This window comes from Lepus europaeus, chromosome 1 (genome assembly GCF_033115175.1).
Source record: "Lepus europaeus isolate LE1 chromosome 1, mLepTim1.pri, whole genome shotgun sequence".
Lineage (NCBI taxonomy): Eukaryota > Metazoa > Chordata > Mammalia > Lagomorpha > Leporidae > Lepus > Lepus europaeus.
This window is the reverse complement of record NC_084827.1, coordinates 43,774,058-43,789,329: the sequence shown is the minus strand read 5'-3', so window position 1 is coordinate 43,789,329 and position 15,272 is coordinate 43,774,058. Positions and strand designations below refer to the sequence as shown.

Genomic DNA, 15,272 nt, shown 5'->3' with positions numbered 1-15,272 from the left:
CTGGTTTCCTTTCAGTTTTCAGTGCTTACTGTTTAGAGGACAGAGTGGAAGGGGCCCTGGGGTGACCAAAGAAGTCCTCAGGAGAACTCGGGGCACCACAAGGAAGAGCGGCCAGGGGGCGGTTGGCAGGAAGACTCTGGCATCTAAAACGGAGTTTTCTCTCCTCCCTTAGTGACGCTCCGCGATGCTTGTCTCCTGCCGCTGATGACTGATGTCAGAGGATGGATCATGCGGAAGACAGTGAGGCCCTGGCGGCCGCCCAGAGGTACTGCGTGGAAAGGCCCATCTTCAGCCATCCCGTCCTCCAGGAAAGGTTACACAAGAAGGACAAGGTTGCGGACTCCATCGGGGATAAGCTGAAGCAGGCATTCACGTATGTCGGCCCCCAGCCTGCCTCCTTTCCCGTACTGTGCTGTGACGCCGTGAGCCAGGTGGGAGGCGGGGGTCTGTTAGGTGAAGTGGAGAAGAAACGAACGGGGAACATGTGTGGTTTGCAAAGCTGTCCGCGGCCGTTCAGCCAGGGTTAGATACTGGGTTGAACACGGGCATGTATCTCACCATGTATGTTGGATTCCTACTGTGCCTTACATCTGCGTAAAGCAGGAGTGGGGGATTTTTTTTTTTTTTAAACAAGGGCCGTTTGGGTATTGACAACATCATTCACGGGCTCCTACAACGTTAGCAACTTAAACAGCTTGCCATAAATGTGTTGGATTTCAAGTCCTCTCTGGTTGCCTTAGCAGGTCCACACCAGATGATTTTGCTGGCCTTGTTTGACCCGCAGGCCAGACATTCTCCACCCACTAGTAAAGGTTTACACAAGCAACACCCTTTCTGCTTCCCTTTCAAGTAGCCATGTCTTCCCTCGGCCTCCCAGCAATGCTGCAGCCGCTGTGTCTCTGGTTTGCACTCCTGACTCCCACCCCATGGAGTAGCATCCAGAATCGCCAGTTGTGAACTTGTCCTTGTTGCTCATCTTAGTGCGTTTTCTGTTGCTGCTAACACAAGACAGGGCACATTCTAAGCCAGAGAGGCTCTCTGTTCGGCCTGTGGTTGTGGCGGCCCAAGGGCCTCCCAAGGCGAGACAGGGGTACACACAGGTGTCCTGTGGTGTCTCTCTCTCTCTCGCTCGCTCTCTCTCTCGCTCTCTCTCTCGCTCTCTCTCTCCAGTGTTCAGTCATGGGTGCTGCACCTGCTGACCTCACCTACACCTGCCCACCTTCAAACCCCGTAGTCAGATTAGGTCTCCACCCTCTTCCTGCCTCACAGCGGGAATCAAACCCCAGTGGGAGTTTCAGGGGATAAGCTGATTGCAGACCTTAGCATCGTCACTGCTGGGCCTGAGGAAGGGAGGGAGAATGCGTGGGTGTGACGTGCAGAGATGTTCCTCACTTACGCCTTTATCTCTGTCTTTGTCCTTCTAGATGTACTCCCAAGAAAATAAGGAATATCATTTATATGTTCCTACCCATAACTAAGTGGTTACCAGCGTACAAATTCAAGGAGTACGTGTTGGGTGACTTGGTCTCGGGCATAAGTACGGGGGTGCTGCAGCTTCCTCAAGGTTAGTGGAACTCTTGCCACTGTCTCCTCACACGGTCACTTGGCCTTGTTTCTGTTTGTTCCATCATCATTGTAGGTACAGTGGATTTTTGTTTTGTTTAAGACACTAAGGTGTAGCTTCTTTTTTAAAAAAAAATATTTATTTTATCTATTTGAAAGAGTTACAGAGAGAGGTGGAGACAGAGAGAGAGGTCTTCCATCTGCTGGTTCACTCCCCAGATGGCCACAATGGCCAGAGCTGCACCGATCTGAAGCCAGGAGCTTCCTCCGGGTCTCCCACGTGGGTGCAGGAGCCCAAGGACTTGGACCATCTTCCACTGCTATCCCAGGCCATAGCAGAGAACTGGATTGGAAGAGGAGCAGCCAGGTCTCAAACCAGCACCCATATGGGATGCTGGCACTTCAGGGCAGGGCGTTAACCTGCTGTGCCACAGTGCTGGCCCCAGGTATAGCTTCTTTCTTATGTGCTATTTATTTTACTTGAAGAGCACAGAAAGAGATCTTTGATCAGTTGGTTCACTCCCCAAATACCCACAACAGTCAGGGCTGGGCCAGACTGAAGCCAAGAGCTTGGAACTCCATTCAGGTCTCCCACATGGAAGGCGACAATCTAAATACTTGAACCATCACCTGCTTTTACCTGTGGTATACCTGAACAGGAAGCTAGATTGAAGGTAGAGCCTAGACTTGAGCCCAGGGACTTGACTATGGGAATCAATGACTTACCTGCTATGCCTAACATCCACCCAAAAACCATGGATTCTTATCACACCATTCTATTAACCATCACCTGTATAAAGGAATGCTTCAGAAATGTTTACCTTATAAAAAGCCCCAGGGAAATCGGCATATGACACAACAGGTAAGTTGTCACTTGGGCCACCTGCCTCCCATATTGGAGTGCTTGGTTCAAGCCCCAGCCACCTTACTTTCAATCCAGCTTCCTGCTGATGCATACCCTGGGAGGCACCAGGTGGTAGCTCAAGTCTTTGGGTCCCTGCCATCCACATGGAAGACCTGGGTTTAGTTCTTTGATCTGGCTTCAGCCTGGCCCACCTCTAATTGTTTGGGAAATTTGAGGAGTAAACCAGTGATGAAAAATCAATTATTCTGCCCCTCTCTTATTCCCTCTCCCTCGTCCTCCCCCTCTCCCTCCCCCCCCACCTCTCTCTGCCTCCACCTCTCTTTGCCATTGAGATGAAATGAGAATAAATAAATAATAATCTCAAGCAAAAATCCCTAGGGATATTAATAGTGAAAAATGATGGTGCTGTTTTGTGGGTCAGCACACTGGTTGCATATTATCTTGCTTCTTATCAAGTCATTCATTCAGTCAGCAGTTTGGGGTGGTTCTTAAGTTCTTGACTTAAGAAGATTTATTTATTTGAAAGACTTACAAAGAGACAAGAGATCTTCCATTCTCTGGTTTACTCCCAAAGTGGCCACAACAGCTAGGACTGAGCCAGACTAAAGCCAGGAGCTTCATCCGGGTCCCCCACATAGGTGGCAGGGTCACAAATGGTTGGACCATCTTCCACTTCCTTTCCCAGGGACATTAGCAGGGAGCTGGGTCAGAAGTGGAGCAACTGGGACTTAAACCGGCACCCATATGGGATGCCAGTGTCACAAGCAGCAGCATTACCTGCTGTGCGACGGTGCCGGCCCCAGGTTCTTGACTTCTAATTCCATATTTTAACTACAAGGGACCATGATGAACCAAATTTCTTTGCAACTCTGTGGTTTTGTAGGTGACGTAAGGGCTCAAAAAATACTCATTAATTTATTCGTGGAAACAGTATGTGATTATTAAGCTCCTGCCTGGCCTCCTGCCACTAACTGACCATTCAGTCAGAGAGTACGATGTGCAGAAAACAGAGGCACATTTAGGTCTTGTTTGTTTGCTTGCCTGTTTTTTAAAGATTTCTTCTGTATAATTGTTTCAAATAAATAAAAGCCCAAGAGATCTTCCATCCACTGATTCACTCCCCAAACGGCTACAATATCCAGGACTGGACCAGGCTGAAGCAGGAGTCTGGAAGTCTGTCCACATCTCCCATGTGGATGCAGGGGCCCAAGCACTTGGGCCATCTTCCACTGCTTTCCCAGGTGCATTAGCAGGGAGCTGGATCAGAAGTAGAACAGCCGGGTCTCGAACCAGCACCCATATGGGATGACAGTGTCACAAGCAGTGGCTTAACCCTCTGTGCCACAGCACCATCCCTGTAGTCAAACATCCAAAAGTAAAGCCTAGGGGCTGGTGTTGTGGCACCATGATTTAATCTGCCTGCCTGCATCTCCGGCATCCCAAGCAGGCACTGGTTCGAGACCCGACTGCTCCACTTCAGATCCAACTCTGAATGAGCTCACTGTCTGTATCACTCTCACTCTCTCACTCTCCCTCCCTTTCTCCCTCTCCCTAGCCTCATCCATCTCTCTCTCTCTCTCTGACTCTGCCTTTCAATAAATAAAAGTTTTATCAAAATGGTATTTTTTGGCCCCTCATTAATCAAGGACAGAAAAAAAATGAAAGAATAGACACAGTGAACCAGAGGAAAACCAATGGCAAGCAGCTGGGCAAGTGACCGGTGAATCAGAGCAGAGGAAGCTGAGACTTGGGAGCCTGCGTCCAGAGCCCTGGGGGACTGGAGGCTCCTGGTGTTGTCAAAGCTGGGAGCCAGGCAGGGAGCTGACAGCAAGGGCCTTGGTTGGAAGTCTCATCTGGTAAGCAACGCGTGGACGCTCAGGTTGTCAGCCATATGCCGTGTGGTCGGGTACTGGGGGCTGTGAGGAGGAATCGGTGAAAGTCTACATGCTGGGCTGTGCACTCTCAATGGCTGTTCCCTTTCCCTGCTCAGCTTCCAGTGCCTGCAGAAAGACTTAGCGCCCAGGCAGCTGGTGAACTCCCCCAGAGAAAAGACCTGGAGTGACAACTGGGAGTCCCCCAGGAAGGATGCTGGCTGGACACCCAGCAAGGCCCATCAGAAAACGGCATGGGCTGTGCACTTGAAGCTTCAAGGAAGAAACCAAGGGCCAGCGCTGTGCTATAGTAGGTTAAGCATCCACCTACGGCACTGGCATCCATATAGACACCAGTTTGAGTCCCAGCTGCTCCACTTCTGATCCAGCTCCCTGCTAATGCACCTGGGAAAGCAGTAGAAGATGACTCAAATGCTTGGGTCCCTGCACCTGCATGGAGACCCAGAAGAATCTCCAGGCTCCTGGCTTCAGATTGGCCCAACTCTGGCTATTGTGGCCATTTAGGGAGTGAACCAGTAGATGGATGATCTCTCTCTCTCTCTCTCTTTCTCCCTCTGTAACTCTGCCTCTCAAGTAAATAATAATCTTTTAAAAATAAATAAACCAAACCACACTAGAAAGAAGGAACTTGTCAGGAATGGAAATAACAGAGATTGATGGCATTGTGGCACAGCACACCTCAGAGTACCTGGGGTCAAGTCCTGGCTTAGCTTCCTATCCAAGCTTCTTGATAAAGCAGACGCTCAGGGGTGGTGAATGTTGGCCCAGAAGCTTGGGCCCCTGCCACTCATGTGGGAGACCCAGATAGAGTTCCTGGCTTCTAGATGTGGCCCCGATCTGCCCTGTCTGTTGCAGGCATTGGGGAGTGAAAAGGTGGATAGAAGCTCTCTCTCCCTGTCTCCTCCCAAATAAAATTAAAATAAACTTAAAAAAGGAAAAAAGGTGGGGCTAGCATGTGGTGCAGCAGGTTAAGCCTCTGCCTGTAATGGCAGCATCTCCTATGTGTCCTGGATGTTCCACGTCCCATCCAGCTCCCTACTGATGCACCTGGGAAAGGAATGGAAGATGGCCCAAGTGCTTGGGCTCCTGTACCCACACGGGAGACCCAGATGAAGCTCTGGGCTCCTGGCTTTTGCCTGTTTCAGCCCTGGCTGTTGCTGCCATTTGGGTAGTGAATAGCCAAGTAGAAGAGAGAGCTGTCTCTCCCTCTTTCCTCTCCCTCCCTAACTCTGTGTTTCAGATTAAGAGAGAAAAAAAAAGGAAGGAGCATTCAAAGAACAATAGCCCATAAAATTATAACTATGACAGCTGCAATCAGATATTTGCTTGGAGGATTGGAAGATAAAGGAGAAGAACTCTGCTAGAAGTAGGAGAGAAAGATAAATCCATAAATAAGAAGAGAACAGATGAGAATATCGGAGGCTCAGCCCTGGTGCTCTGGCCTGTTTCCTATAGGACTTCCAGAAAGAAAGAAAGCAGGGAAACAGGAAGGAGGAAGCTACCAAAGAATAGTCCCTGTCGTTGAAATGCCCAGATTTTCAGACCAAGGAAAGTCATTCAGTACCCAGCAGAATACGTGAAGGAGAACTCAAACAATGCACGCTATAGTGAAAGAATACCAGGGGTAAAGGAAAGATCCCAAAGTTTTCTAGAAAGAAAACTATGCATCTAATTATAAAATAACTGATGTGGTGCTGAAATGATGGGTGTAATAGCTTATGTCTAAAGTTGATAAAAATAAGAAACAGCTCTATTCTCGTGTTAGTAGGAACTGGGTTTCCCAGCACCGCACCAGGTACATGTTGTAGGATGTTTAGTAGCATCCTGGCCTTGAGTGCAGGGCCAACCCCCCCACCCCCACCGTGATCAGCAGCAGTGTCCATCCCAGATGTCAGAACATGGAGATAGAGGGCAGAGCAACCACCAAAGAAGGGAGCGGCACCTGGAGGGAGGGCAGGAGGCAGAAGAGTGCCTTCGTGTTTCTTTGCTAGAAACAAAAAAAATTTGTAAAGGCATTAGAGTGAACATATGAAACAGGGATATTTTCCCAACTTCTCTTTGGCTAGAGGTGTTTTCTCCCAGCCTAACAGCACATTAAGAGTGTTTCCTGGCTGTCCTGAGTCCCCACGGTGGAGAACAAAGGGCATTTGTGCCGGCACGTCCAGACCATCTCTGTACAACTGTGAGTCAATGACACCAGTGCTCTCTCTGGAGCGCATCACTCCAACAGCGTATGAGGGCCGTCTGGGATGAGAGCTCCTAATCCCCGCATGAAAAGCCTCTGACTGCCCTTAAAAAGTAACATCTGTTAAAAACAACTCTGAAGTGAACCTGCCCCTGTGTGCTTACAGCAGCTTTACTCGAAATGGTCAAACCTTGAAAGCACACAAGGCATCCTTCAGGTGATGGATAAATAAGCTGTGATACACCCAGACAAAAGAAAATTAATCCTAAAAAGAGAGGAGGGGCTGACATTGTGGTGTAGTGGGTTCAGCTGCTGCCAGCAATGCCGGCATCCCGCCACCCTGCCACTCCACTTCCAATCCAACCCCCTGCCTAATGCACCTGAGAAAACAGCGGAAGATGGATCAAGGGCTTGGGTCCCTGCCACCCACGTGGGAGACCCAGATGGAGTTCCTGGCTTTGGCCTGGCCCAGCCCTGGCCATTGTGGCCATCTGTGGAGTGAACCAGTAGATAGATCTCTTTCTCTGTCTGCCTCTCCTGCTCTGTCATTCTGCCTTTCAAGTAAAATTTAATTTAAAAAATAAAAAGAAACAAGCTCTCAAACCATGAAAAGAAAGGGAGGAAATGTAAATGCACATCAGGAAGTGAAAGAAGCCAGTGTGAAAAGGCTGCAGACTATATGATCCCGACCATTCAGCTTTCTGGAAAAGGCAAAGCTAGGGAGACAGTAAAAAGATGGATGGTTGTGGGCCAGCACCATAGCTCACTGGGTTGATCCTCCACCTGTAGTGCCGGCATCCCATATGGGCACCAGGTTCTAATTCCGGTTGCCCCTCTTCCAGTCCAGCTCTCTGCTTGGCCCGGGAAGGCAGTGGAGGATGGCCCAAGTGCTTGGGCCCTGCACCCACATGGGAGACCAGGAGGAAGCTCCTGGCTTTGGATCGGCAAAGCGTTGGCCATAGCGGCCATTTGGGGGGTGAACCAATGGAAGGAAGACCTCTCTCTCACTGTTTAACTCTGCCTGTCAAATAAATAAAAAAATAAAAATAATAATAAAAAACAAGATGGATGGTTGCCCAGGTTTGCAGGGAGGGAGGGATGAGCAGCCAGAGCACAGAGGCTGTTTAGGGCAGTGAATTGCCTCTCTTTTGCTCTGGAATGGAGTCTCCCTGTCCCTGTATTATATGGAATGTCCACTATCAGCAGTGAAATCTTTCAACGCACAGAACATGCACCACCAAGAGTGGACCCTGATGCAAACTCTGGACCTTGGGTGATGATGTAGCAAACAGACCACCATGGTAGGGGGTACTGATGGATGGGGGGAAGCCATGTAAGCATAGGGGTAGTGTAGGCAGGAGATCTCTGTGCCTCTGCTCAATTTGCTGTGAACCTACAAATGCTCTAAAAAAATAACATCCATTAAAAAATGGAAGTCTGTCGGTCAAGGATGAGAAGAACTGCCCATGACAACATAATGAAGAGATAGTCCTCCCCAGAGTGGAACCAAACCACCTACATGTCCTCAGGTGCAAATGCCAGGCTTTCCCATTAGGGGAGTGGACACCCTGCAAGGTAGCCAGGCTTGGCTCCCATCAAAAGCACCTGCCCGAGAATGCTGCCTACAGGGTGAGCATATGGCAGTGGAAAGAAAATGCAGACTACCTTCTAATAAAGAAGCAAAGAGAGGAATCCATGAGTCAAGTGGAGGGGCTGCTCTGTAGGCCAAGGAATGCTACAATAGGATGGCCAGATCACAGCCAGACCCATTCGCTAAGACTTTTTGACTCTCATCTAATTTGTGAGAGAATAAAGCAAGAACAATATTCCACCCACTGGCCCAGAGCAGCTGGCCGAGAAAACCATCTCAGCCCAAACTCTGCCCACAGATGCAGGAGCCGTGCAGGACTGCCGTGGAAGAGCAAGCAGCTCGGACACATTGGCCCAAATCTAAATGGGCTCCACGTGGCCATCCGAGTTAGAGAACCAAGAAGAAGAAAACGTGGACCCCCCCCCCCCACACACACACCAGTTTTCTAATGATCTTCCCATGTCTGTCTGCTTTTGAATCCCACAGGCTTGGCGTTCGCGATGCTGGCAGCTGTGCCTCCTGTGTTCGGCCTGTACTCTTCGTTTTATCCTGTGATCATGTATTGCTTTCTGGGAACCTCCAGGCACATATCCATAGGTAAAAGCTTACGTCCTTGATATTTTAGCACCTTTCCTTTTGGACCTCTAAGCTTTGCAATGTAAGAAATAGCATGGTGGTTACAAGAACATCTGCTTCATGATAACTTTTGATACTACATACACAGTACTTTTAAAAAAACTCCAGAGATTTCAAGAAGTAGTAGCTTTCTTAATCATCTTAAGGTAATAAAGACCATGTTCTTGTGTAAAAGAGCAATTATTGAAATCTATGATGTTAGATAAATGCTTTATTTCTTAATGCAAGTTGCTTGCATCTGATTTTTCTGTTAATTTTAAGATTTGGTACTTCAGGTTCCTATTGCTATGCGGTTACTTCATTTTCATCTTATGTTAGGCACACACACACACACATACGGTGGTTCACATATCTATTCTTGGGTAACAAGTGCCCCCACAATTTGACAACTCATACAACAATCACTGTATATTCTCTCACAGTTCCTGTGAGTCATGTTTCTTAAAGAAGGGCTGTCTGGGCAGCCTCCCTCCCTCCCTCCCTCCCTCCCTCCCTCCCTCCCTCCCTCCCTTCTGCTTCCCTCCCATCCTCCCACTTCCCCTTCCCTTCCCCCTCCCCCTCTCTCCTCCCTTCTTTCCAGGTAATCCCAGGACTCCTGCATACGGTCTAGGTGAAGCTTTCTTACATACAGTGGCTCCTGGGGCTTTCCCTTGGCCTCTAGCACAAGTACTGCCGCTCTTAGGGGGAAGCCGCACCAGCCTCTATTATCACAAGTCCCACAGGGTCATTTCTGGTTGCCAGTGGATCTCAAACCCACTAGATTCTAGGAGAGAAGAATTAGACTCCACCTCTTGATGGGGAATTGACTAGGTTATAGATTAGTGTGTAGGATGAAGAGTATTGCTGTGGTCAGTTTTGGAAAAAGATCTTCAAAAAGTTTTTGGGAAATGCTTAGTGTGAAAAAAATATACATAGATTTTAAGTATATTTTGTACCAAAAATAAAATGTGTTAATATCATTTTCCATGTACTTTTTGAAGCCCCCTCATACAGTCTGTGCACACGAGGTTGCTCGTACCCCAAGAGCAGGACGCCGAAAGAGGGCAGCTCAGCCTTTGGTCCACCTCCCCTGTGTCTCCGGTGGACTGGCAGCAGCCACGTCAGACACACTAGTTTCCTTGCACCCTGGAGCAGGGCTCATGTGCGCCTTGTTATTTCAGGTCCTTTTGCTGTCATTAGCCTGATGATAGGCGGTGTGGCTGTTCGACTGGTACCCGATGACATAGTTATCCCAGGAGGAGTAAACACAACGAACGGAACAGAAGCCAGGGATGCCTTAAGAGTGAAAGTTGCCATGTCGGTGACCTTGCTTTCGGGAATCATTCAGGTAAGACTCAAGGATGGGTGATGGGTTCTCATTTGTTCGTTTGGTAAATATCCACTGGGCACTTGTGGTCGGTGTTACCGCACCAGGGCAGAGTCCACCAGCAGAACTCCAGGGCTCCAGCTCATAGCACACAGGAGCGCTCCTCCGATGCCATGCCTTGTTACTACAAGGAGTGCTGGCAAGTTGCACTTAGGGCGGGCCCAGACACGAGATGAGCTGGAAGCAGCGGGATAGGGTAGGGCTGGGAAGAGGCCAGCCCTCGTCAGCTGTAAGATGCAGCCAGCAGTCCTGCACTCCGTGACGGTGCATGCCCCTGGCTCTGTGGCACAGGGAAGGCAGGGCCCTGGCCAGTGCCCTGTAGGGCTCCAGGCTACTCCCGGCTTTCCACTGCGTCCTGTCCAACCCGTGGTTTACGTGTGAGCCACTAACTGCTGCAGGCCCAAGTATCTAGTGGCAGGAGGTAGTCCAGAAAGAAGTTTTGAATGTTTTTTTTCTTGGTTGCATCTTCCTGATCTATCATGTGATTTATTTGTTTCTTTGTCATTTAAAAAAAAAAACACCAGTTTTGCCTAGGTGTCTGTCGGTTCGGCTTTGTGGCCATCTACCTCACGGAGCCCCTGGTGCGCGGCTTTACCACCGCAGCAGCCGTGCACGTCTTCACCTCCATGTTAAAATACCTCTTTGGAGTTAAAACCAAGCGGTACAGTGGGATCTTTTCGGTGGTGTATGTAAGTAAGCAACTTCCTGACTCACTGCTTGTTTCTCTTCACGCTCCGCCTTTCTCCTGAGTGTCTAGTTCCCCAGCGAGCCTAAGGTTCCCTTTTCCCAAAAATTTCCAGCACAGGGAGAACATCAGGGATTCTAAGGCTTTCCGAGAGGAATGCTATCATGGGCATCAGTATCTCAATCTCTGCTCCTAGTTCTTGTCCCCGCAGAGGTGAGAATTCAGAGCAGAGGCATAAATATGGTGCACGAGGGAGCGCAGAACGTATTTGAGAGTGAGCGAGCGAGTATACACTCAGGTGAGAGTGTGGGCAGCCCCACACGGAGGGAGACCCATTCTGAGCGGGCCACTGAGTTGCCTGTGAGGAGGGAGCATTGGAGGAGGCCAGAAACCAAAAAAGCAAAAAGGGCGTTTCCACATGTAATAGGCACTTTTATGGGGTAGAGGGTGGAGTCTGGGCAAGGTTTAGCGTGTGTCTGAGGCTTTCTGGGAGTTTCATGGTGCCTCCACCTGGAACTTTGCTTCCCATGTGGCCATCGTGGCATCTCCTCCTTCCTGGTCCCAGATGAGACACAGGTGCATCCTGGGAAAGTGGGCATGCTGGATTGGTAGGTAAGGGATAGAGTTAGTGCAGGGCTGGCAGAGCTTGTGAGAAAACTTCCAGCTCAACTATTCCTACCTAATCTTGCTGCCTAGTTCTCCCATATTGGCATCACAAGAAGGGTTACACCTCAGAGTCCCACTTCATCAATGCATGGCTCTACCTATGCACAAGGAAGTTGTTGTCAGACTTTTATTTAATGACTGCACCATCACTGGCAAAGACATCGACCAAGTTCCATTTGTTTTAGAAACTAACAAAGATTGTGTCTCTCAAAAACAGTCAAGCAGGCATAAAAATAAGTAAGGCTGTGAAAGATTTCACTAACACAGTTAACCAATTCAATATAAGGAAACATATAGACTGTGCCCAACGCAGAGAAAATATAAGTCATTGGCAAGCACATAAGAAACTATGTAATAGCCAATGGTATTGACGCTGGTCACAAATTCTAAGAATTCAGTGTTTTTTTCACAGAGTACAGTAATCAGTAACTAATTGTATCAGTAACTAAACATATTTATATGCACGTGTATATCAGCAACTAAATAGAGCTTTAAAAACCCCATACATCATATGATACTGATTACAAATTCTGAGAATTCAGTATTTTTTCAGAGTGTGATAAAACTCAAAATCAGTAGCTACATATAACTTTAAAGCTCCCTACAGTTAGAACCCAAAAAACACATTCCTATACAGAGGGAATTCAGAAGTAGTGAGCTCAGCTGACAAGGGAAGTGTTGCCCTTCACAACATCAGAGGTGTCGCTGAAGCCATCCCTGGAGAGAGAAGCCTAGAGCCAGTGCGCTCAAGTGCCGCAGACTGTGCTGGGCTCTGAGCTACAGCAGCAGCCAGGCAGAGGGAGCCCTCGCCCTTTGGAGCTGACAGCCCAGGGAGAAGACAGCTGGTCAGCCATGAACCGTGTAGGTATGTGGTCAGTGATGAGCAGTGTGAAGGGCTACAAGATCTAGGCTGCTGCAGGGAAGCCTTTAGATGAGAGGTCCAGGGAAGTCTCTCTGAGGAGGCATCATTTCAACAGTCAGTGCTCTGCTATGATGTAGTCAAACTGTAGGCATATTCCCTAAATACCAAAATTCGCAGTTTCCCCTGATGGCTAGCAGCATCCTTCTTACTCTGGGACCTCCCAAAATGCCTTGTCACAAAGGAAAGACGACGTGCCCACACACCTGGAAGGTGTAGGCAGGTGGGAAAGGGTGTGCGGCCTGGGCTCGGCCAGAAGTCTACTTCACTGGCATCAGATGAGAGCTGGCTGTCTCCGGGGCGCTCAGTAACCCTAGGATATCTCTAGGTGGCCTTCCCCTCCAACTCTCCTGGGCTCCTTCCAGATACGACTGCTCTCTGGACTTCAAAGCCTGATTTCTCTTTCATCTGCTAACATCAATCCCCTCACTCTTTGAGCTCCTACGGATTCGTCATTCTTTCCTATTGCTCGGGACTCAGGTTCATGGTTACGTTTCTACATGTGATAATACCACATGGAGACGTCAGCATATCGAAAAAATACTGCAAGTTTGTTGGATAAGAATTGCAGCTACCGAGTTGCATGAGGGGGGTTAAAGATGCCTCCAGGTTGGAGGAAGCTGCTGGGAGAGCGACGGCAGCCTGAGCAGCTGGCACGAGCAGGGTCCTGCCTGCTGGCCGGCCGCGCTAGTGCACTAGTGGGACTCTGTGCTCCAGAGCTGTTCCTGATGTAAACACCCAGTGTTCACTGTGTTGCAGAGTACAGTTGCTGTGTTGCAGAATATTAAAAACCTCAACGTGTGTTCCCTAGGCGTCGGGCTCATGGTTTTTGGTTTGCTGTTGGGTGGCAAGGAGTTTAATGAGAGATTTAAAGAGAAATTGCCGGCACCCATTCCTTTAGAGTTCTTTGCGGTAAGTCAACGCAAGGCCGTCACCTGTTCGGCTTCTGGAATTGCGCCCACGTTTTTGTATGAGGGGTTTCGAAGTGGATGCTAGCAGAGCAGGGAGGTAGAGGGTCTTCTGTTCTGTTGGTTCTGCCAAAAGAAGATTAGACTTTGTCAAAGGGAACTTTTACCAACTCACAAAAAAGCTAAAAGCTTTAAAACGTAGACGAAGATGTTTGACCCCTAAGTGGAGACCATATGTGACTGTTAACACTAATTACTGCTGAGGGATGGGATTATGGAGGATTTGATTGCCTCACATTTTTATCGTCTAATTGTTTTCTAATGAGCAAAAATATTGCCTTAATGACCTGAAAAAAAAAAAGAATTCAACTGTTTCCATTTTTTAAAAGATGAGGGTCCCCAAACTTTGTCAGCTCCCTAGCAGTCCTAAGCCAAAAGCCAGTTCCACTGAGTAAATGGCTCAGTCCCAGCACCTTAGGGCATGTTTATGATTGACAGCTGGGGAGCTGGCGCTTGATAAGAAATATGCATGTGAATTGGAATTTTAAAATATGGTTTTAAGAAAGCACAATTACTGACCGGCGCCGCAGCTCAATAGGCTAATCCTCTGCCTTGCGGCGCTGGCACACCGGGTTCTAGTCCCAGTCGGGGCACCGATCCTGTCCCGGTTGCCCCTCTTCCAGGCCAGCTCTCTGCTGTGGCCCGGGAAGACAGTGGAGGATGGCCCAAGTGCTTGGGCCCTGCACCCCATGGGAGACCAGGAGAAGCACCTGGCTCTTGGCTTCAGATCAGCGCGGTGCACAGGCAGCAGCGCGCTGGCCACGGCGGCCATTGGAGGGTGAACCAGCGGCAAAGGAAGACCTTTCTCTCTGTCTCTCTCTCTCACTGTCCACTCTGCCTGTCAAAAAAAAGAAAAGAAAGCACAATTACTTACTCATGGCATGTAGGTGCCTGTGGAGCACATACCCCAAACCTTGAAATCAGGTTGGACATCATTGCCTGATTTTCTATATTTTCATATGGTTCCTACTTTTTGAGAGAAGGAGGGAGGAAGAGAGGGAGAGAGAGAGACAGAGAGAGAGACAGAGAGAGAGAAAGAGGGAGAGAAAAAGAAATCTCCCATCTGCTGGTTCACTCCCCAATTGCCTGCTCAGGCTGAGGTTGGGCAAGGCCAAAGCCAGGAACTGGGAACTCAATCCAAGTCTCCCACATGGATGATGGGGACCCAACCACCCGAGCCATGACACCCTGCCCTCCAGCATCCACACGTCCACACTGGCAGGAAGCAGGACTTCAGAGCAGAGCCAAGGGCCATTTGGATATTTATGACATCATTCATGGGCCATACAGAATCATCCACTTTAAAATTAGCCTGCTGGAGATGTATTGAATTTCAAGTCAGCACTGAGAAGGGGTTTGGCCTGGCTGACCAGGTCTTAGGAACTCATTGTTGTGGTTCTGAGTATTCCTTCCTCAAGGCACGCTTGGGTCTGTTTCAGGTGGTCATGGGCACTGGCATCTCAGCTGGGTTTAACTTGAAGGAATCATACAGCGTGGACGTCGTTGGGACACTTCCTCTGGGGTAGGGAGATCATTTGGAGAACAGGGTGGCTTGAATAATCCATGGATCTGTTGTTTCTAACTCCTGCTTTAGTGCCCTTGCAATGTAAAGTGTGTGTGTGTGTGTAATACATTTGTTCCTACAAATCAGATAGCTGAGAGTTGGAGGGCTTGGGGTGTGTGCTTTTAGTGGTAAAACCTATAGAACATAAAATTTACCATCATAACCATTTGTAGGTGTACAGTTGATTAGTGTTAAATATATTCACATTGCTGTAAAACAGCTCTGCAAAACATAAATCTCACAGATCTGAACTTCTGTACCTTCGAGACCCTGCTTTCAGTTCTGTGGGATGTGATATAATAGCTCTATTTTTAACTTTTTCAGGAACCTCTCTACTGTTTGCTATAGCATTTTGCAATCCCACCAGCAGCT

At 48.7% G+C, this 15,272-nt stretch overlaps 1 protein-coding gene across 2 annotated transcripts in view; it reads left to right on the top strand.

The window, feature by feature from the left end:
* Positions 1-221: 221 nt before the first annotated feature.
* The window catches only part of SLC26A5 (solute carrier family 26 member 5), a 32,495-nt gene continuing 17,444 nt past the window's right edge, over positions 222-15,272 (top strand). For both annotated transcript variants that reach the window (XM_062198875.1, XM_062198870.1), the window contains exons 1-7: positions 222-373; positions 1,425-1,564; positions 8,583-8,693; positions 9,893-10,059; positions 10,623-10,787; positions 13,128-13,280; positions 14,776-14,858. In XM_062198875.1, the coding sequence (XP_062054859.1) occupies positions 222-373; positions 1,425-1,564; positions 8,583-8,693; positions 9,893-10,059; positions 10,623-10,787; positions 13,128-13,280; positions 14,776-14,858 (971 nt within the window). The remainder of the gene's footprint in view (positions 374-1,424; positions 1,565-8,582; positions 8,694-9,892; positions 10,060-10,622; positions 10,788-13,127; positions 13,281-14,775; positions 14,859-15,272) is intronic.